General features: G+C 51.4%; 9 protein-coding genes across 9 annotated transcripts; 4 read left to right on the top strand and 5 right to left on the bottom strand.

The window, feature by feature from the left end:
- Positions 1–945: 945 nt before the first annotated feature.
- Positions 946–6,821, bottom strand: COCSADRAFT_195228 (uncharacterized protein). Its single transcript, XM_007696550.1, has 3 exons — positions 3,906–6,821; positions 2,434–3,855; positions 946–2,387 (listed from the first exon to the last, which is right to left on the bottom strand). The coding sequence occupies exons 1-3, from the start codon at positions 6,763–6,765 to the stop codon at positions 1,429–1,431; spliced, it is 5,241 nt and encodes a 1,746-aa protein (XP_007694740.1). The 5' UTR covers positions 6,766–6,821; the 3' UTR covers positions 946–1,428.
- Positions 6,822–7,625: 804 nt separating this feature from the next.
- Positions 7,626–9,877, top strand: COCSADRAFT_32138 (uncharacterized protein). Its single transcript, XM_007696022.1, has 3 exons — positions 7,626–7,963; positions 8,068–8,376; positions 8,552–9,877. The coding sequence occupies exons 1-3, from the start codon at positions 7,777–7,779 to the stop codon at positions 9,691–9,693; spliced, it is 1,638 nt and encodes a 545-aa protein (XP_007694212.1). The 5' UTR covers positions 7,626–7,776; the 3' UTR covers positions 9,694–9,877.
- Positions 9,878–10,006: 129 nt separating this feature from the next.
- Positions 10,007–11,584, top strand: COCSADRAFT_32137 (uncharacterized protein). The gene is made up of 2 exons (XM_007696021.1): positions 10,007–10,299; positions 10,374–11,584. The coding sequence occupies exons 1-2, from the start codon at positions 10,226–10,228 to the stop codon at positions 11,440–11,442; spliced, it is 1,143 nt and encodes a 380-aa protein (XP_007694211.1). The 5' UTR covers positions 10,007–10,225; the 3' UTR covers positions 11,443–11,584.
- A 184-nt stretch (positions 11,585–11,768) lies between these two features.
- COCSADRAFT_186318 (glycoside hydrolase family 78 protein) lies at positions 11,769–13,971 on the top strand (the record flags this gene model as incomplete). Its single annotated transcript, XM_007696549.1, has 2 exons — positions 11,769–11,889; positions 11,971–13,971. The coding sequence occupies 2 exons, from the start codon at positions 11,769–11,771 to the stop codon at positions 13,893–13,895; spliced, it is 2,046 nt and encodes a 681-aa protein (XP_007694739.1). The 3' UTR covers positions 13,896–13,971.
- A 27-nt stretch (positions 13,972–13,998) lies between these two features.
- Positions 13,999–15,568, bottom strand: COCSADRAFT_105897 (uncharacterized protein). Its single transcript, XM_007696548.1, has 2 exons — positions 15,267–15,568; positions 13,999–15,156 (listed from the first exon to the last, which is right to left on the bottom strand). Exons 1-2 carry the CDS (start codon positions 15,386–15,388, stop codon positions 14,271–14,273), a joined length of 1,008 nt encoding a protein of 335 aa, XP_007694738.1. The 5' UTR covers positions 15,389–15,568; the 3' UTR covers positions 13,999–14,270.
- A 774-nt stretch (positions 15,569–16,342) lies between these two features.
- COCSADRAFT_155594 (uncharacterized protein) lies at positions 16,343–19,488 on the bottom strand (the record flags this gene model as incomplete). Its single annotated transcript, XM_007696547.1, has 4 exons — positions 16,343–18,658; positions 18,713–18,947; positions 19,005–19,244; positions 19,295–19,488. The coding sequence occupies 4 exons, from the start codon at positions 19,486–19,488 to the stop codon at positions 16,343–16,345; spliced, it is 2,985 nt and encodes a 994-aa protein (XP_007694737.1).
- A 278-nt stretch (positions 19,489–19,766) lies between these two features.
- Positions 19,767–21,056, bottom strand: COCSADRAFT_32132 (uncharacterized protein). Its single transcript, XM_007696020.1, has 3 exons — positions 20,681–21,056; positions 20,326–20,625; positions 19,767–20,270 (listed from the first exon to the last, which is right to left on the bottom strand). The coding sequence occupies exons 1-3, from the start codon at positions 20,768–20,770 to the stop codon at positions 20,034–20,036; spliced, it is 627 nt and encodes a 208-aa protein (XP_007694210.1). The 5' UTR covers positions 20,771–21,056; the 3' UTR covers positions 19,767–20,033.
- A 1,993-nt stretch (positions 21,057–23,049) lies between these two features.
- On the top strand, positions 23,050–23,937 carry COCSADRAFT_32130 (uncharacterized protein). The gene is made up of 2 exons (XM_007696019.1): positions 23,050–23,369; positions 23,490–23,937. Exons 1-2 carry the CDS (start codon positions 23,129–23,131, stop codon positions 23,840–23,842), a joined length of 594 nt encoding a protein of 197 aa, XP_007694209.1. The 5' UTR covers positions 23,050–23,128; the 3' UTR covers positions 23,843–23,937.
- On the bottom strand, positions 23,916–24,363 carry COCSADRAFT_155591 (uncharacterized protein; the record flags this gene model as incomplete). The annotated part of the gene is made up of 3 exons (XM_007696546.1): positions 23,916–24,094; positions 24,152–24,278; positions 24,337–24,363. The coding sequence occupies 3 exons, from the start codon at positions 24,361–24,363 to the stop codon at positions 23,916–23,918; spliced, it is 333 nt and encodes a 110-aa protein (XP_007694736.1).
- Between the last annotated feature and the right edge of the window lie 546 nt (positions 24,364–24,909).

The following is a 24,909-nucleotide window of genomic DNA, read 5'->3' as shown; positions in this document are numbered from 1 at the left end:
TGGAAGGAGAAAAAAGCAAATCTCCTCTAACACGCAAAGTTCCCCAAAAGTTAGACGGAGAATCAGGGTTCTATATACGCAAGCAACACAGACCGAATGCAGAAAGCGGGGGATGCGGAGCGATATGCAGCCGGCAGTACGCGCGCTGTCATTGTCCTGGGCGTTGTGTCGCGCGTGACCATATTTCGTGGTGCTTTCACACGGATCGCCCATTATGCAGTATAGCCACGTGCTACTAAGCCCGTCTTGTATGTAAAGTGATGCGTTCATCATACATTTGATCATTACTTATTCTTCAGCTCGAGGGTTCGTATGTACCTTGAATGATACGTATTGATTGTGGTAATGATAGAGGTTCCACAGAGGATGGAGAGCTTCATCACAACCCTTGTTGCTAAAGCTGCGAATAGCCAATGGCGGCGCGAGTCTGCCGCGGACAAGGGGAGCTTTGGTAACCATGCAGGACGGAATGGCGTCAAATTTTGCACTTCTTCACCATCGCTGGACGCCGATGCGCGATGGACTTGGCCATCGGATAACTGCCGAGATAACGGTGATTGCATTTCTCGCGACGGCGAGTGTGCAGAGATTTTTTCATTGAGTTGTGAAGGAACGTTCTAGATGCTTTGGATGTCTTGTTTGGGAAATCGTTCTTGCGAAGATTTCATGGTTCACTCCAGGTCTTGCTTGTGTGTGAGCTTTCAGCAGTCTTGGTCTCAGGATGCCAATTGAGTTGAAGAATTCGGAAGAACGCTATGAAAATGAACATAGTTAGTGATCTATCTAGAGGCTTTAACAAGTTGATTGACCTTATTTGCATGTGTACGATTATACTTATTTACAAGACATGGTATGTTATGAAGCAATTTAATTAACAAAGATTAAATGTGAAAAAAAAACCACACAAACAGTTGAAGACGGAGAAATATTTTTATTTATTTCATTCTCTTCGTATTTAATATCATCTCAACTATTGGATACACAATACCAGCCGCATACCAAAGCATCATTCAACATTCAAGTCAGCAAAGCCCGTGTTTCGAAAAAGAAAGTGAAAGAATACACCTTCATCTCTTCGTCTTCTCATCCATGCGTACTCATCAGGGATATATATGCAGGTATCAACTTGTAAAAGTAAACAGAAAAAGAAGAGCGACCTTTGAAAAGAGGCGCCCGAAAAAAAAGTGTTAAAAAAGTAGAAGAAAAAAACCAGAAAGAGGTATACCCGTATTCCTAAGAGTCCCGGTCAGCACTTCCTCGCCTAAAACACCAGGTCATGTACATTCAGTGCATGCTCCCATCCAGCCATCTCTTTCCCTAACAACAACCCGAAGAAGAAAAAAACGCCTACAAAACAGCAATGCTAGCGTACGCAATCAAAGATATACATGATTACCCTCCCTTCCTCTTGTACCATGCCAAATCCACCTACTCATCGCGGTAAAACTTCTTAAAAATCAAATGCAGGAACAAATTGACATTGACCCGCGCAATGCCCTCACCACCTCCCTTGCCAGCCTCGCCACCAAAGAGATTCATAAACTGGTGATTGTCGAATTGAGCTTGTAGCAGGCCATCAAGCGGCACTTCTGCAAACGCACCAGGGATCATCATGGACCCTTGCGAACCCTGAATCTCAAAGATACCCGTTTGGTTGCTGGAAATGGTAATGTCGAGACGGTCCCATTGGCGTTCGTGGTAGCCTGACCAGGAAATGAGAATACCCTTTTCGGCAAGGTTGCGCGCAGAGTACTTGAATGACCCAAAGCGGTACTCGCGACCGCTGTTCTTGAGTTCACGCTGGTGGTTGTATTGGCGGGTGAAAGGCAATAAGAACTTCTTCTTGCCCTTCTTGGATTGCAGCGTAATCATGGCTTGTTCAATGTAGTCGTTGTACGACTTTAATTGAGATTCCAGGAAGTGTGCCTTCTCGTCGAGTGCAGCCAGGGTAGTGCGTACACCTTCCAGTTCCTTGGCGCGTTGAATACGTCTTCGGTGCTTGGTGCGAATGTCGACTGCAATGGCGTTAAGGAGATCCTGGTAGTTGTTGGTGTGGGAGATGCGGCCTGCGCGTTGAAGTTGCACCATGTTCTCCAGGCAGTATTGTTTGAGTGTGGTGTAGTCGAGATCCAGCACAGAGTTTGCGCTCATATCTGTCGTGTAAGTAGAAGCAGCCGAAGAGCGTACCACATTATTTTGTCGTCGCGAGCGGTCTTTCCGTTGAGCAATAATTTCTTCACTAACAAGAGCATCCCATCGGTCCTCGTCCTCAGGTGTGACAGGCTTGCACATGATCTCTGTGAGGTTGGCGCCAGTTTGAACGCGAATGATATAGAGGACATATCGCTTCGTTTCCATGAAGAGAGATTTGATTGCAGATTCGGGATCTAGATTGATTAGCAAGCATCTTCGCATCAGGTCTGGGATTATTACCTTCTTGTTCATGATATTTGGGGTTAAGAGTGAGAGTAATTTCACTAGCGCTGACATGCAACAATTCATTCTCGTTGTTCTTCGCGCTACCGAGTTCACGGACAACCTCGCGAAGTGGGTCGTCTTGCGCAGGGCAGAGATTTGGAAGGTCGTCAATGACGAGATTGTGAATGGCAAACACGTCGGCGAGCTTAATGTATAGTGTAGGTTTGGTTCTTGCGAAGAGGTCGTTGAACTCGTCAATCTCGAACTGGGCTTCGGCAGGGCGGACATTGATCATGTTCGACCAAATGTCCTGCAGGCGGTCAATAGCTTCAGTAATGTAGCTGTTGAGTGGTTGGAGATAGAGATCATCACCACCAAACAGCTTGCCGACTGCGATCTGACCAAGCACTTTATTAACTGCACCAAGGTTCCGGTTCATCAGAGGCGACAAACCACGGTCAACCACACCCCAGTGCTGAGGTTGTAGCAAAGCAGGTTGGATATAGCTTTTCCAGACCCAGTGGCCGGTTATCTGGAGGAGCTGCTCTTGTGGTTCGTAGGGGAACTTGAGGCGAAGTTCCTCAAACATTTGTTGCGCAATGTATCGTACACCATAAGGCATGCGATGAAGGACTTCCTCGAACATTGTAAAGTACTGGTCGGCAACATCTCGAAGATCTTGGAGGTTGTGAATAAAGGTTCCACGGGTCTCTGGATCCTTCAAAGCTACATCTCGCGAGACGTTCGGGTCACGATGGCTTCGCTGCCCAGTACGGAGCTCTTCGTTGTTGATCGCTGAGCGGTAGATTTGCATGGGGTCGCTCTCTAAGTCCAGATGCTCATTCTCGATAATGTTCTCACGAATGACGGAGCCCAAAACATCCTTCAAGAATTTACGGTCGCGAGGCGATCGGACATAGTTGGCGAAGAGTTTGGCCCAGAAAAAGTTACTGCGAACGAAGTCGTGCAATGTACCACAGCTCTCAATCTCCTCTTTCAGCGATCGGGTCAAGAGTTTCAGTAGCCAGTATTCTTCCCTACGCTTCTGGGCCAGTCCAAAGAGACTCATGGTAAGCTGTTCGACGCGCTTAGTATCACCCTCGGGAAGGTTCTGTTCACGCAGGCGCCTGAAAAGCCTGGCCATGTACTGGGGTTGGGTCTGCAAAATGAAGAACAGCTCTTGGTACTGCTCAAGCTTCCGGCGGGAGTTTTTGTTCAGAGCCTTGAGATCGAAGGGGTCTTTGGACGAGATGTCTTTGCTGCTGAGAAGAGTTCCGACATTGCCTCCATAGTGTTTCTGATGCTTGACGACCTCATCCAGAGTGATCTTGTTCTTCACAAGCAGAGCAATCTTGATGTCGAGCTGATCAACATACTGCTCGGCGAGCTCGTTTTGTCGCACATGCTGGACAACCGTCTTTCGCAGACGCTCGAATTCTGATATATTGTTAGCATTTCTTCATCAGGACGTATGGACCATGTCTTACCAATTTCTTCGTCAAAGTCAATGTCATTGTCGTTGAGGAGATGCACAAAGTTCTTGACAGTCGACACTGGTGGGTTGACTCCGCTAGTCAAGCTCTTGTATGCCTCACCCTGCTGACGACCACGGATAAAGCTCTGTACTTTGATGACCTTTTCCATATTCTCCCTGTAGAATTGCTGCTTCTCTTGGAATCTTCGTCGGATCAACATGCCACGAGCTATGTTCTGCAGATCAATGATGGCTTCTTCGTGCTCTTCCGCTTGGCCAAGCTGCAGACCAATTTGCATACGCTGCAGCATGCCACGGGCTACAGCCTGAAGGTCAACAATCTCGGGTTCTTGAGCGTTGAGCTCACAAAGCGTCTCATATGTTCTTTGACGCTGCATGAAACCACGGCAGGCGGATTGCAAATCAAGAACAGCGGGTTCCTGTGCCTGGAGTTCTCCAAGGTCAGAAAAGTGTCTTTGCCGCGCAAGGAAACCACGAATATGAGACTGGAAAGACAGAACATTGCTTTCTTGGTCTTGGAATTGTGCAAGCATGTTGGCAATTTCGGAACGCATCTTTCCTGCTCGCGCCATAGATTGCAGATCGGTGATTTGAGACTCCTCTGCATGAAGGGCTTCCTGAATCTGCCTGACAGAGTTTCTCGCAACATTGGCACGAACACGAGACTGAAGACCAGACCACTCGACTTTGGTGCTTACCAGGTTCTCCTGTACTGCAGCATTCTTGTTTCTGGCGAGGAGACCTCGCATGGCAGACTGTAGGAGGGTGATTGTAGATTCCTGTTGGCGAAGGCCTTCCTGATCTGTGCGCATTGATTGGCGGAGAAGCATGGCTCGCGCAGCAGCTTGCAGCTGAGCAACTTGAGGTTCACTCTGCTGCAAGTCTGCCCACTGTTGATCGACCTTTGCTCGGACAAGGGCACCGCGAATCATAGCCTGCACGTCGACAACAATCGGCTCAGTGTTTCGGGTTCGTTCGTATCGTTCAGCGACACGCTTACGTTCCAATGCTCCACGTATCGCTGCTTGGAACTCGCGTATGCCATGCTCGTGACGCTCAATTTTTGACTTTGTGTACTGAACTTGAGCCCTGGCCTTGCGTCCACGGAATAGGTTCTGTATTCTGAGCACTTGTGGAGCCTTGTCCTGCCAGTACTGCTCCTCGCCCTGTAATCTCGACCGAACTAGAAACCCTCTCGCAGCACTTTGCAAAGTCATGGCGAAACGGCGCATGTCCAACCGGTAGTTTGCGATTTGGCGGGCCCAATCAGCTCTGACACGGGCTTGGAGATCGACAATGAGGTGCTCCTGATCCCAGAGCTCTTGCATCAACATACCCAAACGTATCCGGACTAGGGCACCCCGGATCTGCGCCTGCAGATCTAGTATGATGTCTTCGTTCTCGGCTAGCTCGCGGTCGATGCGTTCGTCTTCTGACTCGACTGGTTCTGGTTCTGGTTCTGGTTCTGGCTCGACTTGGAAGTTTGCTTGCATGCCTGAGAAGTTGGGCATGCTAACACCAGACTTGTCTAGACCTTTTTGCGTTGCCTCGAGTTCGTGATCTTCAAACTGCAGTTTTCCGACCAGGTTGCCAATGCGGAAATCGACTATGCCTTTGCGGAACAAGAGCCAGGAAAGGGCGTGTATACAATATATGACTTTTGGGACATTCTTCTTCTCGTAGAGGTCGATTAGTTCAAAGCGAAAGAGATCCGGCAGTTCAATCTCGGACAAGAACTTGAAGAAATGTGCGTAGTTGTTGGAGTGTCGGTATTGGAGTTTGGGGTCCCGGAAAATGCGCAACGGTTGCCCCTTGACAGCTTGAACAATCTCTGCCAGCGTAACACCATCCCGAAGCGCTTCTTCCAGCTCTACTACTGGGGGCAAGTCAGTCTCGATGATGTCCTCCATCCACTCTTTGGCTTCTCCTATATGACAAAGATACTCGTATGCCTGCAAGAATTGGCGCTGCTGATCCATCCAGTTGCGGTTCGACCAGGTAGATGCCGACTTTTGTCGTGCCGAGTCTGTCCGCTGAAGCCTTCTCCGTCCATTGAGACCCACAACCTGCTGCTCAGGCGACTTGATAGCAAAGTCGTCATCGGTGGCAGTTTCTGCGAATTTAGACAGGGTACGCAGATGGCCTGTTGATGACTTTTGGAAGGTCTTGAGTTCTGGTCGTTCTAGGTGAAGTGACAGCGGTCGAGAAGAATGGTCACGAGTGGGTGCGCGGACAGAATCATTTCGTGATACGGCTAGCGAAAGCGGACGAGTCTTCTCGGTCGGGGAGACGGTGCTGTCAAATGGGGCGTATATGTTCTCGACACTCTGGGAACGCATGTGGCTGTTACTCCGTGTAGGACTGGCTGTCGCAGGCCGCAGAAGCTTCTCGGGCGATGGCGGATTCGAATAAATTGGCGGTCGTAGGATCTTCTCGGCAGACGATGGACTTATTGGTGTCGAGGGCCGCAATGGCTTCTCCGGGGACGGCGGATTCGCAAAGGTTGCATGTCTTGTCAACTTCTCGGGCGAGGGCGGGTTTGCGGGGGGTTGCTGTAGCGGGCGCAGTGCCCTGCGCATACTCGAATACGTATCACTGGGCTCGGCTTCTGGAGGTGTATAGTAGTCGTCTGTCCGCCGTGTCAAGAGTCCGGCGGCCTCGCTCATTCCGCGACGGTGGCCAAAGGACGAATAGCCGGCCGAAGCATTGCTGGACTGTGTACTTGAGCGGCTTGGAGGGTGTTGATCTGAGCGGCTTGATGAGGCAGTCGAGGCAGTTGATGTCTGGCGGAGTGGGGAAGGCGCTGTGGACGGATGGCCCAGTCTGGTGCGTGGGGTCGTCAGGTAACTCATGGTGAGGGCAGAAGGCGATGGTGCGACGGGGTGCGGGACAGCATATGTTGCACGGGATCCGAGGCAGGCTGGTCAATGTTGTTTGCAGGTGAGGCTCAAGAGGCCGTCATGGAGGCTCGGATATTAGAAGAGATTGATGGTGGAGGCGACTGCCGGACAAACGAAAAGAGCGCACACAGCCCAAAGGAAGCGGATTCAGCCCTGCGACCAGGCGCGCAAGTCGAGTCTGCACGGGCAACGAGGGTAAAGAAGGGCGGGAAATGGGGTATCGTAAGATGAAGACTACGGCGTTGAGACTGCAAATGGACGTGTGGTTGAGTCCAAGCTTTCGGGCCCATGTTTACTCGGGCTGCCAGTGTGTGTTGTCGAGCCAACCGAGGCCAGCCGACCAGAACGCTTCTCGATCCGCCCGTCACGTCACCCTCATTCTCATCCCATCCCATCCCAACGGGGGGGTTCTGGCAAAGCAATGTGTTAGCGCTCGTCAGTCCCCGGCGCCCTGGTGGTGTTGTGTCTCGATGCCTCATTTCGCGCAAGAGGCCAGCGTCTATCTCGTCTGCGCCGTCTGCATAGAGGGTGGACACCGCTATTTGGACAGCGCCTCTTGCACGGGGAGCCAATGCGTCCCAGCGCACGTTGTCTAGCGTCACTTGAGACGGCTTGAGATAAATTCGCCCACATCGCCATCTTCTCGCCCTTTTGGCACAACTCGCTCCATCCTTGTCGCAGCCTGTCGCGCTGCTCTCGACGCCAGAAATGCCCTTCTCTTGCGACGCGCCCGCAGACACGCTAAAAGGCGGGGTCACCTGAACCGGACTCGGCCTTGGCATTCGCGCCCACTGAAATTCTTTCCCCGCCGTCATTCTCACACTTTTTTTTTTCTCTTGGGAAAGCTTGCACCTTTCCCCGGCCGCTGTCTTTGCTCAAAGAACCACGGTCTGTTTTCTTTCAGTGATACCCCAGCTGCCCTTGTCTGTTCCTCGACAAGCTGTTTTCTTTTATTTCCACATCATGCCCATCTCAAACGGCGACGCCATGACCAACACCACCGTCGACGCCTTGGACCACACCAAGGCGCTTGAGATCCTCAAGAACGAGTACCCTGAGCACGATGGCATTGATGTCAAGACGCTCATCGACTCTAAGAAGAACGGCGGTCTGACATACAATGACTTTCTCATGCTTCCCGGCTACATTGGTGCGTTTGCCTCGTAATTTTGCCATCCCAGGCCTACCCTGCCTGCCAGAAACTTTTTTTTGGCACTCTGGCCATGTAATCGCAGCATCCTAACACGGCCACAGGCTTCGCCGCGGCCGAGGTTGCCCTCGATACTCCAATCACGAAGCGCATCTCCCTGAAGACTCCCTTTGTCTCTTCCCCCATGGACACGGTCACCGAGCACAACATGGCGATCCACATTGCGCTCCTCGGAGGCCTTGGTGTCATCCACCACAACTGCTCCCAGGATGACCAGGCTGAGATGGTGCGCAAGGTCAAGCGCTTCGAGAACGGCTTCATCTTGGACCCTGTCGTTATTTCGCCCACCACTACCGTTGGACAGGCAAAGGCCCTCAAGGAGAAGTGGGGATTTGGTGGCTTCCCCGTCACTGGTAAGTCAGATGCACTTCTTCCGACCCCTTGCATTGTGATGATTACCTTTTCAATTTTTAACTTTCGTTCATCCGCAACGATTCCGTCGTGCTGTGGAGAAAATATGCCTGAAATGCTTCAAATCTGTCATTTTTTTCATACCTTGCAATGCGCAATTGCTAACAATGGCTGCAGAGAATGGCACCCTGCGCTCCAAGCTTGTTGGTATTATCACACCCCGCGACATTCAGTTCCATGACAAGCTCGACGATCCCGTCACCGCGGTCATGTCCACCGACCTCGTTACTGCCCGCCACGGCGTCGAGCTCAAGGAGGCCAACGATATCCTCAACAAGTCTAAGAAGGGCAAGCTTCCCATCGTCGATGAGAACTTCAACCTCATCGCGCTGCTGTCGCGCTCCGACTTGATGAAGAACCTCAACTTCCCCCTTGCCTCTAAGCTTCCCCACTCCAAGCAGTTGATTGCTGCTGCTGCCATTGGTACCCGGCCAGAGGACAAGATCCGTCTACAGAAGCTTGTAGACGCTGGTCTTGATATTGTCATCCTTGACAGCAGCCAGGGTAACAGCATGTACCAGATCGAGATGATCAAGTACGTCAAGGAGAAGTACCCCCAGCTTGACGTCATTGGAGGCAACGTTGTCACTCGCGAGCAGGCCGCTGCGCTCATCGCCGCTGGCGCTGACGGTCTGCGCATCGGTATGGGCAGTGGAAGTGCCTGTATTACCCAGGAAGTTATGGCTGTTGGAAGGCCCCAAGCCACCTCCGTATTCAACGTCACGTCTTTCGCTCGTCGCTTTGGCGTGCCCTGCATTGCCGATGGTGGTATCCAGAACGTTGGACACATTGTCAAGGGCCTTGCCATGGGCGCATCCACTGTTATGATGGGTGGTCTTCTCGCCGGTACCACCGAGTCTCCTGGAGAGTACTTTGTCAGCCGTGACGGTCAGCTCGTCAAGGCCTACCGTGGCATGGGCAGTATCGCTGCTATGGAGGACAAGAAGGCCGGAGGCGGTGCTCAAGACTCCAAGGCCAGCAACGCCGGTACTGCGCGCTACTTCTCCGAGGGTGACCGTGTCTTAGTCGCTCAGGGTGTCTCTGGATCTGTCCAGGACCGTGGCTCCATCACCAAGTTCGTTCCCTACCTCATGGCTGGTGTTCAGCACTCTCTGCAGGACATTGGTGTCAAGAGCCTTACAGAGCTCCACGAGGGTGTCGCAAACGGAACCGTCAGGTTCGAATTGCGAACTGCCAGTGCGCAGGCTGAGGGTAACGTCCACGGACTGCACAGCTTCGACAAGAAGCTCTATTCTTAGGCGACCAAGGAAGAAAAGTGATTCAATGCATTGGGAGGGCGTTAAGTGGGTTGTGGTTGGGCTATAGGATTCTCTCATTATTAGACACGCGACATGCAAAGATGACTTATGGTTAAATGTTACTGGAGCAATGGATAGGCCAAAAAGCAATGATACCACGAACTATGTTCATTTTCAACGTACAAACTCTATCTTTAGCTGGCAGAGGGTGATGCTGCCGCAAATTTCCCCACAACATGTTGACCCGCGTCCCTCACCGCGCTAGGTTTAACCTCGGCATCTTCCCGTGTCCTACCACCTACACCTCACACATGTTGACCACGCTCTCTCTTTGCTAGATATGCTCAAGATAAATCAAATCTCGCTCAAGAATAAAGCCCAATTCTTATTATCGAATTTTCAAAATCCAATACGTCTAGCTGTTCGCTCATCCTCAGCTCTTCTACTGCGGCACCGCGCACGACTCTTGCTTGCGTTGCCAACGAGCCTACCTCTTCACCGGCGAGGGATACTTGAACTCCAGAAGCGCAACATGTCTACAAAGTCAGACCACCAGTCGCCCAAGAAACCGGCCAAGTCGCCTGTTGTTCCTAGGCCAAGCGCAAGGTAGGCCGTGCTTCAAATTACATTAATTAGCAACGAACGGAACTTGTTACACGACACATGCTAAAAATATCCAGCGTACTCTTAATATCCCCAACAAATCAAATCTTGCTCCTCCATCGCGTATCCAAAGCTTCTACCTTTGCTTCTGCACATGTCTTTCCTGGTGGCGCAGTCTCAAAGACCCATGATGGCGAGATGCCTGGTCCAGACCATCCCGACAGGCATCGAGATGGACCCGCATATCGCATGGCAGCCATCCGCGAGACATTTGAAGAATGCGGTATCGTTCTAGCCAAGAGCAAGAAGACTGGTAGACTATTCACTGAAATCAGCGACGAGGAAAGAGAGCAAGGGAGAAAGGCTGTTCATAATGGAGAGATCAAGTTTGGGGACTTGTTGGAAAAATGGGGAGCCGTACCCGACACTGAATCACTGATTCCCTTTACCCGCTGGGTCACGCCAGCGGTAACGCCCGAGAGCCTGCCCAAGCGCTTCACAACACAAATGTATATCTACCTACTCCCTCTTGGCTCCGTATCGCCAACCAAGCACGCTGCTCCCAGGGGCACACCACCCTCTTCGGGCCTGGAAGAAGAGGCCGAAATCATCATCCCGAAGCCCAGGCACGACGGAGGCATCGAACACACCGCCGCACGTTTCTTGCCGCCAAACAAATGGATAGATCTCGCGCGACAGAACAGAATCATCTTGTTCCCCCCGCAATTCTTCCTCACTCTCATGCTCTCCCCGTATCTAGCTTCGACCGTGACTTCGTCATCTTCACCTACCCCTTCGCTATCCGAACTCCAGGCCGAGCGCGATAGGCTCCTTGATTTCCTGCAGAAGCCGCGCATCTACAATGGCCAGCCTGAGGTTCCGTTCACGGAAGCTTGTATCTCGCCTATTGTCTTGGGCGAGGGTGAGTATGGTGAGAGCAAGCAGGATGGTATTGGTGGCGTGGATAAGAGCACGGCTGTGCTTGTTTTGGATCGGCCGGGCAAAGAAGTGGAAGAGCAGGGACAGGGTAGGAGGGGGATAAGGGAGTGGGTCATCACTGCGAAGTTCAAGAAGGAGGGGCCGAGGGATGTAGATGTTAGGAGGAGGGAGGAGATTCTTGGGAAGGAGGTCAAGGGGAAGTTGTAGGCGTAAGATGATAGTGTTGGAAGGATAGTCGGGCTTCTCTGTTGTGAGTCTATCAGGACAAAATTTACACTTTGTTGATACGAAAGAATGCGGTACGTTAGTCAATCAGATGCAAGGCACGATCCTTCGTCTTACTGTGGCGTCTTTGTACCTCGTTCCCCCGCATTGCTGATCTTCTTGCATGCATATCATTTGTTCCCGGCCCGCTGCGCCCGCTCGGCATATTGCATGCCGAGTGGTATATAGTCTCCTGGGACGTATATACAATTGGAGTCGTGAATTGTATAACTAAATCGCTAACAGCCTATAGATCCACCTCGAGCACAATGGATATGTCAACATTAGGATGGGCATTCATTGCACTCTTACTATTCCCATTAGACATTCTAGCAGCAGGATGTTGGCGAGACACAGTCTGCACAGGACCAACTGAAGCTGCATTCTCCGGTCCGTAACCTTTCCTCCTCTCACCCCTGTAAATTCCTATTTTCACTTCAAACTTACTCCTCCCTAACACTGCTACCCAAGGACCCTGGAACCAACTCATCTACGCACCCCGCAACCGCACTGTGCGCCCTCGCTCCGTCTTCACACTTCGCGACCGCCATCACGCCAGCTACCCTCGCACCGCTACTCTCCGCGGCAACGGCACAACCGTCGTTTTCGACTTTGGCTGCGAAGTCGGCGGCATTGCAACTCTTACATATACCAGCAATGGAACGGGCACCATTGGCATCGCGTTCTCTGAAGCACTGAACTGGGTCGGTTACTCATCTGACTCTTCTAACGGGAAATTCTCAGGAGGAGATGGTGCACTGTATTTCAACATTTCCGGTGCAGGAACCGGGGCGTATACGATGCCGGATGAGGTGCTGAGGGGCGGGTTTAAATACATGACTGCGTTTTTGATTACAGATACGGGAACGCATGTTGTATTGGTGGATGCGCAGCTGGAACTGAGTTTCCAACCCACGTGGTCGAATTTACAGGCTTACCAGGGATATTTTTACTGCGATGACTTGTGGCTTAATGCTATTTGGTATGGCGGTGCGTATACGCTGCAGACGAATGCTGTACCACCAAATACTGGGCGGTGGGTTCCTATGCTGGAGAAGGGGTGGGCGAATAATGGGACGCTGGGGCCTGGGTCGAGTATCTTGGTTGATGGGGCGAAGAGGGATCGGGCGGTTTGGCCGGGGGATATGGGGATTGCGGTGCCGTCTGCGTTTGTGAGCACGGGGGATATGGAGAGTGTGAAGAATGCGTTGCAGGTGATGTTTGATTATCAGAATGCTGATGGATCGTTGCCGGAATCTGGACCGCCCTTATTGCAGCAGAAGAGCGACACTTACCATATGTGGACGCTGATCGGGACGTACAACTACATGCTATACACGGGCGACGCAGACTTCGTACTCAAGAACTGGCCCAAGTATCTCAAAGCCATCGACTACATCTACGCCAAAGTAGACTCGTCGGGCCTCCTCAATCAAACCGGCACCCGCGACTGGGGCCGCTGGAATACCGGCTCCAACAACACAGCCGCAAACGTCCTCCTCTTCCACACCCTCCAAACCAGCGCCCTCCTCGCAACCTGGCTCAACGACACCACCTCCCTAGCCTCCACATGGCGCACCCGCGCCACCTCCCTCCAAACCGCCCTCCTAACCCACTCCTTCGACCCCTCCTACGGCGCCTTCCGCGACAATGCCACAAGCACATCTCTCTACCCGCAAGACGCCAACAGCCTCGCCCTCCTCTTCTCCCTCATCCCCCCAAACTCCTCAACCGCCCTCTCTATCTCCACCGCTTTGACAAAAAACTGGACCCCCCTCGGCGCCCAACCCCCCGAACTCCCAGGCAACATCTCCCCCTTCATCTCCGGCTTCGAAATCCAAGCACACTTCAAAGCTCGCCGCGCAGACCGCGGCCTCGAGCTCATCCGACGTAGCTGGGGCTGGTACGCTAAGCATTTGAACGGCACGTATAGTAGCACCGTCATCGAAGGGTATAGGGTTGATGGAACGTTTGGGTATCGCGCTGAGAGAGGGTATGAAAATGATGCGAGTTATGTAAGTCATAGCCATGGGTGGAGTTCTGGGCCTACGAGCGCGATGACGGAGTGGGTGGCGGGGATTAGGGTTGTGGAGCCCGCGGGGAGGAGGTGGGAGGTTCAGCCGGGGTTTGGGGATTTGAAGAGAGCGGAGGCGGGGTTTAAGACGGGGTTGGGGGGCTTTAGAGTTAAGTGGGAGAGGGGCGAGGGAGGGTATGGGGTTGTGGTTGAGACGCCTGCAGGGACGAGGGGAGTGGTGAGATTGCCAGTTGAGGGGGATGGTGGGGAGATAGTGGTGGTTAATGAGGTTGTTTTGGGGAGGGAGGAGTATGTGGTTGGGCATGGGCAGGCGGTGTTTGAATTGGTGGGTGGGAAGTATAGTATTCGTGTTTCTAACTAGAATTCGGTGTAGTAAACGTGGGTGTGAAATGGTAGCGTATATTTCTCGTCTTTTGCGTTGAGCACATTAGAATAACATACCTTAAGATCTGATGCTAGAATTTCAACTGTACGTTGCTGTAGCCAAGGATTGCTAAATATTTTCATCAAAGCAAACGTATAGAAATTGGTAGTTGCAATGATACGTATAGATATTTCACGTCACCATTCTAAATCAGGTAAACCATGTCGCTGAATCCAAAAAGAAAGAATGATACGCAGCTTTCCATGGATTCACACAAGACACATACCATACCCAAAATTCTTCTCATCACCCCTCAACCCTCAAATACACACAAACCCCCTCTCTTCTTACCTCCCACCCTCACAACTTCCCTCACTCCTCTCCAATCTTATAAACATACTTAACCGCACTCGCCTTCCCCTCTTTCAAATTCCTCAATCCTGTCTCTACACCCTGCAACCCCCCCGGCACAACCTCAAACGGATGTCCCTTAAACCACCCTTCTTGCAAACCCCTCGCCATCCACCTAAACATGACATGCGCAAAATCCGCATCCTCAGCATGCGCCGAGGCCACCATCGTCATAGTAACCGTCACAGTCTCCGGTAAATCCTTGTACTCCTTGCCAGGCAAGACGAGCGCAATCGTTCCATGGGGTTCAAGTACCTTTGCGATGTTAAGATACGAGCTGTGTTCGGACACGGCGTCCAAAGCATGTGTAAGCTTCTCTCCTTGGAGCGCATCTCGGATCCCTTTTACAACGGCGTCGTCGCCGCCGCGGTAATCGACGATTGTGTCGCCCTTAGAGCGGTCGAGTAGTGTTTCAACGTACGATATACCGCGGCCTGCAACGGCGATGATGGGGTGGATATTTGCTTTGCGGGCGATTTTAATGGCGAAGGCGCCGACGGCGCTGGCGCCGCCGTACACGACGAGGGGCAGTTTTTTGCCGTCTGACACGGGGGTCCATGGGTCGGGGAGACCGAGTCGCAATTGTAGGCCGATTGCTGATGTCATGGCGGCGAGGGGAATGGTAGCTGCTTCTTCAAAGGACACGGATTTGGGGATGTGGAAGGTCGTGTGTTGCCAGCCTACAGCGTACTCTGCGAAGCTACCGCCGGGAGTCATCATTTCGTGGAAGGAAGCAACGCGGTCTCCTGGCTTGAACTCATAGACTTCGGATCCCACACTGTGCACATAGCCGGCGATATCATCACCTGTGTTGGCATCATTTTGTATGCCAACTTCAGGGAGTTTCCTGTTTGTTGGTCCTTGTGTTAGATTGAAACGATATCATGAAGATGAAAGAGATGAAAGGGGAAGGTGTTAGTAGTAAGGAAGAAAAAAAGAAAACAAAAGAGAACTTACCAGTCCTTAGGATTAGTTCCGCTCACTACGACTTTGATAACGACTTGCTTGGGACCCGGCTGTGGAATCTCGACATCCTTGATCACAACCACCGTGCCTTTAGAAACCTGAGCTTCCTTCATTTTTTTCTGATCTAGGTTGGTTCCTCTTCCTTCCTCCAAACAACACGACAAATTCCAGGCAAGAAAAGATCCAAATTCTTAACTGTTTCAGGAAAGATGTACTTGAGTCTTGTGTCAATAATATTAGTACGACACAGTTAGTAATAGTAGTAGGGTATTGGGGTAAACGTCACTTCACACTATCTTTAAGTGTAGGAATATAGTATTAATAAGCATCTTGAGCATTCTCAGGTCTTCCATCCGCTTTTCGTCCATTGCTGCATTAGTTAGTGTGCGTCCAGTGGGCCCAAAAGCTTGATAATGACGTATGTGCGTCGTTAAGTGAAAGTGGAGTTATACTAGGATGATCCCGAGGTCATGATGCTTAGAGCTGCTACTTACCGATTGCACCGAGATTAGCCGAAGAGTACATGTACTACGTGGAGCAAGTTCGTTTTTATTGCCAATGATAACGAGACGTGGCGCTATGTGGAAACACGGTCAAAATAATTCTACTGTCATCATGGCGTTACAGAAACAGTCATAAAGAACAGACTGTCATAGACATTAAAAGGAAAATGCTATTGACGGGACTGATGCAAGGGCAGCCTACGATTCGACCAAGACAGTTACACCAGAGAAAAACCAAAACGATCAAGATATGCCCAATGCATTGCAATACAGCCCAAAATACAGTTTAACAAAACAGCCAACGAATCCGCATCGCTGCCATAGGCAGAAAGATGGTATACAAACGCCAGCCCAGCCGACCAACCGTGTCATTGATACTTCTAAATGTGAATTTTCATGCTTGAGACGCGAGAGTTTGATAGGGAAAAGGGCAACGTAAAGTTGAGAGACATGCAATTGGAAAGAAACAAATATGAGACTGTAAAGTCTCATAGAAGAAGCATCAACCCCCTAATAATGCATTCTCTAGATACTTGCGTGTTTTTCTCTCCAGGAAGAAAGCACTCAACGCCAAACGCCCTTAGAGTTAGGCATCAGGCTAGTACCTCTCGCAGAAGAGCCACTGGTAATGCGAACAGGTGCTCGCGAACTTAGGTTTGCCGGCGCCTCCCGTGGTCGGTCGTCACCATTAGCCACGGTAGTACGTCTTGCAGCACCTTTCATAATGGGCGTGACTCGCGGACTGAGTACGCTGTGTTTCCAGTCAGCGTCGTGGTAAGACTTGACCATGCGGCGTGCTGCACCCGCAGACAGAAGTGAGTTCTCGCCAGGCGGACTTCCAATGGTCGCTGCTGTTGGGCTGCGGCGCCGATGAGCGCGGCTGATTGGTACGGAGCCTGCATTGGTAGAAGAGCGCCGCCTTATTGCGTGGCTAATCTTGCGCGCATCTGATGCTGTCCACTTTTCTCCTTCTGAGCTGGAGTTACCACTGTCTGCCTCAGCCGCAGCATTAGAGGATACGCTTTGTACGTGACTCAGCCCAGAACCACGCGGATTGCTAGCAATCTCGCGTAAAGGAGACGCACTATCAGAATCCGAGGTGTATAGGGCGGGGATGCGGGAGGTAGGCGAACCATCGGGTCGTTTGGAAAGGGCGCCAACCGCGAATCGCGATGTACCTTTGAGGTCCACAGACGCCCTTGGCGGCGTAGGAATGGGCGAAGAGCTGCTGCCATCTAGTCTTGGTGTGGGGGCGGGGGCGGGAGCGGTGAAGTTTGGCTGCGGCACGTCGATTGAGGTGGTAGTTGGGGTACCTTCAACATGTTCAGGTGTCTTTTGGAACTCCGCAAGCGTGCCGTTCTCAGTATCGTCTCTCCATCGCACTCCTCGCTTAATCTTCGAGGGCGACTTCTTCTTCATAGGAGAAAACTGGATGCCTTTCTTCACTCCACTCATGAGCTTTTTTCGGCGTGGTGACGCTTTTGCGGGCGACGCAGTGAGATGGGATGCATCAGCCAGTGTCGGTAAGGCCAATGGGCGCATTGGAGAGGGTTCTATGATATTGATAGGCTTCTTTCGCTTCGGCGTGCCCTTGTAGTTTGATTCAGAGAATCCACCGACTGACAAGCCGCCATCTGGACGAATAGCTTGTGAAGTGGCGGTTGTACACGCGTTCATGATCTTGGTTAGTAATTTGCGTGCGGCGGCGACTGCGTCGGCTTCGTCCATTTGAGTGATCTGATTCAGAATTGCAACAGTTTCAATATGCGCTTGGACAAGCACTTGGACAATGGCAGCATCACCGCCTCGTTCTTGGTCAAGCAGAGCATTGAAAAGTTCGCGGTCTGCATTCGACTTCAGGAGTTCGTATTCTCTTGTCAGATTGGCAGCGTCACGGCCATCTGCATTGTTGTCCACTTCTGCCAGACCCCTCAGTCCTACTTGGAGGGCAGTGTCCATCTTACTTGTCCAATTGGTACGCTCCAAACGACGGTGGCAATGCTGTCTCGTTTGCTCAAGCTCGGCTGAAATCCCGACCGCAGTGTCCCTCATCGTAGTGATTTGCGATGGCATCTCTTCGTTTTCCCTGATATCACTGACGTTGTCGAATGCTGCAATCCAGGAAGAGATGAGCGAGATGCGCTTTTCAGCTTGCTTCAGTGTCTTGGACATGTTGAAACGCTCTCGACGTTCGGGCTCAGAATCCGCATAGGCTTGACGTAGACGTATGATAGCATCCCGTAGAATACCGTCCTTCTTCTCGCTCTGCTTTTGGTATTTGATGAATGCACTACCCTCGAAATCCTTTTGCTTCTTCATCAATTCTTCAATCAAGTGTCTTTGCTCATCAATCTTGACTAGGTAGTCTTTGACATGGCGGTTGACGTTGTATACGTTCTTGGTGACCTTGGTCTGGATGTTCTTTGCACGGTTGGCATAGCGCAATGTGTTTTGTGTCTCGTCGTAATGGGCGCTTGACGGGCTCACACAAACAATCATAACAGTGCGACAGTTGCCCCCGAGCGAGAATTTGAGCAATCGGGTGAGCTTCGAATTACGATACGGAATGTGGTTACGTTTCCGTGGATCACACAGCGCGTTGATACAGCTTCCCAATGCGAGAAGAGACTTGTTGATGTTGGCACCCTCAGTCAGTCGCTCTCCACGGTTCTTGGTAGCGCTAGCTCGCTCACTTCCCGCCAAATCGATGATACTGAGTGTAGCCATAGTGTGGGGCTCGTTGACGGAGGCGTTGCGGTCTTTGGACGAGACATTGATTTGGAGAACGGCGTGAGATCGGGACGAGGTAGCATTGGCTTCAGTAGGCGACATGGTTCGGTATTCGTTGCCGCGGACAATCATATCCATGACTTCTTGAACCTACGTCTTGTCAGCGATTGGGGGGGCGATTCACGCAAATTCAACTTGACCAACATTTTGCGGCCTGTGGCTTGACAAGCCAGCTACAGAAACTGCTTGGTTCGCGTCTTCCCGCAGCATCAGGGCTTGCTTGCTGCCACCTTCCACCAGTAAGTCGCGAATCGTCTCGTTGTAGATCTCTAAGTACGAGAGTGTAATCTCGGTGACCTTTTCATCCTGCACTTCTTGAATCTTTTCAAAGAGTTCTTGCATAGTGAGGAAAATTATACCAGGCTGCTGTGATGTTCCACTGGTCACAGGTCAGTTCTGCCCCTCCCATGTTAAGCGGCGGTGTGCATAGACATACGTGATGGTATGTGTTTTTCCACATCCTGTGGCACCATATGCAAAGACGGTTGCATTGTATCCCTCAAGCACACTATCCAACAGAGGCTTAGTTGTGGCTTCGTATACATCGCTCTGGGAAGTTGTGTCGTCGAATACTCTGTCGAATGCAAATGTTTGGTCTTTTGCTCGCTTGCCTTGAGGTCCGGTTGTTGAACGGCCGAATCTATGTATAGTGCTGTCTTCTGGGGGGTCAAATATCCTGAAACCATGTTAGCCCAATACTGGTGTGGTACTCCTGAGTTGCCCTACAAGCACTTTTCATCCATGACCTTGATCACCGGTCGGATGCCCTTGTGAATTTTTGGTGCAGGCACTCCGGCCAGCGAGCCATCGCCGAGGAACAGAGTTTGGTCGTCATTGCGCGTCACCTGGGCTGCCTCTCGAATGGTAAAAGGGCGGACTCGTACGGTGACGGAGATGGAGGACGCGCCCGCAGCGGCCATGGTTGCGCCGTGGGGATGTGAACTAGAAAGTCAGTTGTGCTACACAGCGTCTGATATTGAGCAGCACGCTGTATGTAAAGAGTGGTGGTGTGGCTGACTGGTGGACTCAATGACGGTGTTGGACTGCTTCCCAACTTCTGTTGTCCGACGCACGGCCACAGTAAACAGACAGGGGTCTCAGATAGGGCAACCACGACCCCGAATGCCAAGACCGGCCTCTCGTCTCCACCTTTTCCGACGTATGGCAAAGACTAGTTTTGTCTCATGACCCTACTACACTGGCACATTGCCACCACCTTCTATTCCACCTCTAGTACATATCATCAGATTGTTGGTCACCGTAGCAGCACAGAAAAATAGCGAGAGATGCGCATCTCATACAAGTAACTACAGGCATCAAAATATAAACAAGCAAGCCATCAAATCATCCAATCATCACCACGACACTTCCTCCACTCAAGATCTTCAACGCTCAGCTCCCATGGCCCATTCACGCTTATCCAGCTAGTTAGGTTCTTAGGCCTGCATCAACCGCAATCAGCCATCTACGCAGTGCACTTCTGCCACTGCACGTACACAACTTGGGTGAACTTGAGATCAGTAGAGTCGGTGGTGAGCAGACCAGTGGCGGAGGGGTTGGTGCTAGTCAGGCGGACTTGCGAATTGATGTTGAGCATGCCAGTAGTGCCGCAAGGCGACCACACAACCGACGTGCTATCGGCTGTGTCATGCTTAAGGTAGTCGCCGTTGGCGGGTCCCTCGAATACGTATTGGGTGCTGGTCTGGAGACGGCGTTAGGGCTAGTTCTTAGCGCCTCATATCACATTATAGACTTACCTGAGCAGTCTGGCCAGAGAAGTAGTAAGTTGACTTGAGTGTGCCGGTGACACCCTTTTGGATGGCAGAGTAACCGCGGTAGTCAGCAGACAGGATGGAGTACTGGAAGCCTCCGGGGTATTTGATGTCCACGTTCAGCTGGCAGTTCTTACGCTGCTCAGTAACGGCGATGCCAGGACCAATTGAAGCAATGTAGGAGTCGAAGATGAGCGTAACGACAGTCCTGTCACTGCTGATCTGGGAGCTCATGGTTCCCTGTGGGCAACCGGTTCCTCCATAGCTGACACCGCGGATCGTAACCTGTCCTGTGTAAGCAATGTGTCATCTGATTTCTTGTGTATAGCAAGACGCCTACCGAACCCGCTGGCGGAGCATCACCAAGCTGGACGGTTGGCAGAGCAGGTGCTGCTGCCGCGAGAGGAAGGAGAGCCAAGAACCACTTCATGTTGGGCGATTGATTGATAATCTTTCTGTGTTACAAAAAGTGGAGGTATTGATATGGGAGAATGTGCTCGGAGTGGAAGCTGAGTGACGATCATATGGGCAAATGGGCCAGATTATATACTTTTCAGCCGGCATCTTCTCATTTCCCGTGAGTGCGGCAGTCAGCACCGTAGCAACAATCTTGTAAGATTCAGCAGCAACCTACAGAGCACGATAACCGCTGCCAAGTGCCGCCTGCAATATCGAAAAACGGCTGAATAAAACGCCCACTTGCTCTCATAGGACTAGGACTCGATATGCTGCTCAGCTGAGGTATTGTATCCATTGCCAAGCTGTAAGTTGTTTCCGCTGTTGTAACTGTAACTCATCTGTATGGCTGAAACTAATATCTGGGGTACGCGATAGCGTCCTCCCATCGGACACCTTCTCCAAAGCACCATACTTGTCCAGGTCAATATGGCACGATAGCGTCCTCTCACCCTATACCCTGCTTCAGGGCACTATTCCTGTTTGAATGGCAATCACATGCCAAGATTCCAACCTTACGGGTGTCAGAGTACCTGAACCTTGCTCCAAGTGCTTCTTTTGCAGTGACGAGTAGTACAGAAGCTGGCTGCTGACAGTACCGAACTCTTGTGCCTGTACGACTCTGTCGCGTGGATAGATAGGACCATTAGATGATGGATACGAGCAACGGGGGTATAGTGGTCATGGAACCCATAGCTTTCACACATCAGGTGATAGTTAGCGTACCAAACTTTTGCTCGAACGGTGGGTCACATGCTCGCTTCCATTTCGCATCCAGAGTTTTCGTGGCGAGTACAGTGGGGATAGATTGATATGGAATTGAAGTGAGTAAATTTTCCCGGGGTATCAAGCCTAGAATAGAAACACGGGCCTGGAAGCTGGGTAAGAGGCTTGGGAGTACAGCAGGGGGTTAAATATGCACACGGGTGGCGACTTTGATCAGTCCATCCGTCGGCAATACGCTGGCGGTAAAATGTACGGAACTTGCGGGTCCATCGTGTCCGTCTGGTGGAGCCGTTCGGTGGTTGTCATGTACAGAGGATGACAGCATGTTGAGATCGTGAATGGAACGACAGGACTGGCCTCTTGGCGGCTAGATTAACTTTAGATTAAAGCTTGTCGCTCCATCGCTGCTCGAGACCCTGCCTCTAATCAATTTTAGCGAACACAATATCCTGCAGGGGCAGATTCTGGAGTCTGGAAACAGGTCCAAAAATACTTGGGGAATGGCTGGTTACGATGCATGCAGGATGCTGCTGCGGAATGCATGCGGCAACCTGGTGGTACGCCACGACAGCTGGGTCATCGTACGAGCTGAGGAACGACTACTGCCGGTTCAAGAGCTGGATATGCAGCCAACGAAAAGGTCCTGGCCAAATAAATTGAGCGTTGATTACACAAGGCCCGTCGGGGTGTCATGACCAGGATGGCAGGTCGAGCCAGATGTATAAGGAAAGTTTATCATTAGGATGTCAAAAAAGAGAGGGGTTCAGGTCGGGGAGTTCCGCTCCATTTGTTTGATATGAGCAGTAGTTGGTTGCTCAGTGCACATATAACAATGGGTGAGAGAAAGCACTAAAGGCTCGAAAGACGTCTGGGGGAGGCTGATACACGCCCAGCGCTCGTTTGTCGCAAACCATTCCTATTGGCCATCCCCAGATGAGCGGGAAGCCAGCAAGGGTATTGTGGCTTGAAGGATGAGCGTCCGGTTCTTCCAGCAAGCCGAGGGGTTTTTTTTTTCAGCAGCATCAGCGGCGGAAGGCAACGCAAAAACAAATCCTGTCTGCTCAACTGCAGATTCGGTCAGCGGTACGCGATGAGGGCCCAACAGAGACTGGCCATGGCGCGACAAGCAGGTGTTCTGTGTTTTACCAGTCGGCATAGGACGATTTCCACCGACTAAGGTCCGGATAAAGGTACAAACCTGGCAAAGCGGAGAAGTGCATCCAATGTGCGCAGGAGCCACAATATATAGCGACGTGTCAAGAGGTGCAGGGCGGAACCGATAAAAGCGGAGGATGTGATGGCCAAAGCAATCCTCGTTGAACAGAAGACAAGGTACAAGCCAAAGCTAGCCAAGCTGGAGGAACTGACAACTCCGGTACTCGACCCCGCGACGCCACCATGCACCGCCACTGTGGCTGAAGCAACCCCTCCCTCGATTTGTCCATTCTAATCATGGCATCATCGCCGCCGCCTCTGTCCGTTTTGTAAGCGGCGGACATATCGCAATCCGTTCATTTCCTTTTCTTCACACTCTCTCACAAAAAGCTCCGCCATCCTGAAGTCCCTTACTATCTTCCTTGTAACCCTCCTCCCCGCCCTCTTTTCCATGTCCTTTCTGACCAAGCTCCTGCGGCCCTTCAGCACAATGTCCAACGCGCCCGCGCAGCCCATGACCGTGCCCTCGGGCGCACACACCGCCACCCTCGCAGCGGGCTGTTTCTGGGGTGTTGAGCACATGTACCGCAAAGAGTACAAGGACAAGGGTCTATACGATGCGCGCGTTGGTTACATTGGTGGCGACACCGAGAACCCGGGATATAGAGCTGTGTGCAGTGGAAGGACCGGCCGTATGTATATCTACTTTCTGCGTGGTTCGGCCTGCCGTAGTTTTTGCTATGATTGTGCAACCGAGACTGGGGTTAAAAAAAGTCAGAAAAAAGTGTATACTAATACATGCGCAAACATAGACGCCGAAGCACTACAAGTAATATACGACCCGACCAAAGTAACCTATCGCTCGTTACTAGAATTCTTCTACAAAATGCACGATCCCACAACGCCAAACCGTCAGGGTCCAGACGTTGGCACCCAATACCGCTCAGCTATCTTTTACCACGACGCCGAGCAAGAGAAAATTGCGCGCGATGTCACAGACAAAGTAAACAAGCAGTGGTGGAAGGGCGCCGTAGCAACAGAGATTCTGCCTGCGGGCAAGTGGTGGGACGCTGAGGAGTATCACCAACTATACTTGGACCACAACCCAGGCGGTTACGAATGCCCAAGTCACTTTTTGAGAAAATTCCCGCCGCTTGAGGACTAGGAGGTGGGTCAAATGGAAATTAGATACCAGAGGGGAAGAGGAGACTGCAGTATCATGATACCTATCTCAATATTCAATATATCGTGTTTGCAACCTCCTTCTCCCACGGCAAGAGGTCCTTGCCAAAGATCTCCACAAGAGGTTTGAAGTCCTTTATTCCTTGCTCCAGCAGTCCAGTCCTCAGAACGATGTTGTCCGGACCAGGACCTCTTGCTGGTGGTATACGTATGTGGTGCAGTTTTTGCAGTAAAACTATTCCAAAGGTGATTGTCAGCATACACACCCCGCTAGACTGGGATAGAGAGCAACGTGCGCAGTGGACACTTTGGCCAGAGGCACCCTGGTATGTGTACTTTCCCAAGTCATCGCCTTTTGTGATCTTAAGCGCCTTGGCGAGAATGACCTGGTTGAGCGTGTATGTTCCGCCGGAGAGCTCCTTACAAGTGTTACAGTGACTATTTCTCCTCATCCGTACTCGAATTCTCCTTGATTACCTCCAATTCAAGCTCACCAAAGTACATGGCTCTACTGGTCTGGCTGCAGCGTCGCCGTCCGCTCCGTCTGCTTACAGTGGCACGATCCCTTAAAGTCCGTCATCGTCTTCGATAGATCCTAAAATCAGGTGCGAGATAGACACGGAGTATAAAAATAGGTTCAACGTAGAATGCCCAACAAGACCCTCTCGAGAGGAAGGAGAGGGCAAATATTTTATGTAGCTGCCTTCCTCTACGTAGTTCAAGCTCCCCTTCTCTGCATAGCTCAAGCTCTCCTCACCCCTGCCTTAGCTCCCAACGAACGTGACCCAGGAACACGCCCTCCCCGTCTCACCTGCACATCGGAAGCTCTCAGTCTCCCAAGCCCAGATCGTGGCTATCCCTCAGACTAAGATGTTCATCAACGACGATGTACGACCTCGACATTTCAGCTTGTCACCGGCATGGTATGCCTGGAGACCCTTGGATTCGCTTAATACTCTTAGCGAAACGCATAGTCATGTAGAGCAGAATGTTCCTCTCGTCGGCAGTCGCGACTCGCACCAGTCAAGTTACGAACGTGCTCTGCGGACG

The sequence above is a fragment of the Bipolaris sorokiniana genome (genome assembly GCF_000338995.1).
Source record: "Bipolaris sorokiniana ND90Pr unplaced genomic scaffold COCSAscaffold_1, whole genome shotgun sequence".
NCBI lineage: Eukaryota > Fungi > Ascomycota > Dothideomycetes > Pleosporales > Pleosporaceae > Bipolaris > Bipolaris sorokiniana.
Note: the sequence above shows the minus strand (reverse complement) of the source record. Positions and strands in the feature narration are given on the sequence as shown.

Coding starts and splice junctions, on each gene's coding strand:
- COCSADRAFT_195228 (XM_007696550.1), bottom strand. CDS start 6,765: ATGAGTTACCTGACGACCCCACGCACCAGACTGGGCCATCCGTCCACA. Junction 3,856..3,905: donor TGACTTTGACGAAGAAATTG/GTAAGACATGGT, acceptor ACAATATATCAG/AATTCGAGCGTCTGCGAAAG. Junction 2,388..2,433: donor CAAATATCATGAACAAGAAG/GTAATAATCCCA, acceptor TAATCAATCTAG/ATCCCGAATCTGCAATCAAA.
- COCSADRAFT_32138 (XM_007696022.1), top strand. CDS start 7,777: ATGCCCATCTCAAACGGCGACGCCATGACCAACACCACCGTCGACGCC. Junction 7,964..8,067: donor CATGCTTCCCGGCTACATTG/GTGCGTTTGCCT, acceptor ACACGGCCACAG/GCTTCGCCGCGGCCGAGGTT. Junction 8,377..8,551: donor TGGTGGCTTCCCCGTCACTG/GTAAGTCAGATG, acceptor CAATGGCTGCAG/AGAATGGCACCCTGCGCTCC.
- COCSADRAFT_32137 (XM_007696021.1), top strand. CDS start 10,226: ATGTCTACAAAGTCAGACCACCAGTCGCCCAAGAAACCGGCCAAGTCG. Junction 10,300..10,373: donor GTTCCTAGGCCAAGCGCAAG/GTAGGCCGTGCT, acceptor AAAAATATCCAG/CGTACTCTTAATATCCCCAA.
- COCSADRAFT_105897 (XM_007696548.1), bottom strand. CDS start 15,388: ATGAAGGAAGCTCAGGTTTCTAAAGGCACGGTGGTTGTGATCAAGGAT. Junction 15,157..15,266: donor GGAACTAATCCTAAGGACTG/GTAAGTTCTCTT, acceptor ACCAACAAACAG/GAAACTCCCTGAAGTTGGCA.
- COCSADRAFT_32132 (XM_007696020.1), bottom strand. CDS start 20,770: ATGAAGTGGTTCTTGGCTCTCCTTCCTCTCGCGGCAGCAGCACCTGCT. Junction 20,626..20,680: donor ATGCTCCGCCAGCGGGTTCG/GTAGGCGTCTTG, acceptor TACACAGGACAG/GTTACGATCCGCGGTGTCAG. Junction 20,271..20,325: donor TCTCTGGCCAGACTGCTCAG/GTAAGTCTATAA, acceptor CGCCGTCTCCAG/ACCAGCACCCAATACGTATT.
- COCSADRAFT_32130 (XM_007696019.1), top strand. CDS start 23,129: ATGTCCTTTCTGACCAAGCTCCTGCGGCCCTTCAGCACAATGTCCAAC. Junction 23,370..23,489: donor GTGCAGTGGAAGGACCGGCC/GTATGTATATCT, acceptor GCGCAAACATAG/ACGCCGAAGCACTACAAGTA.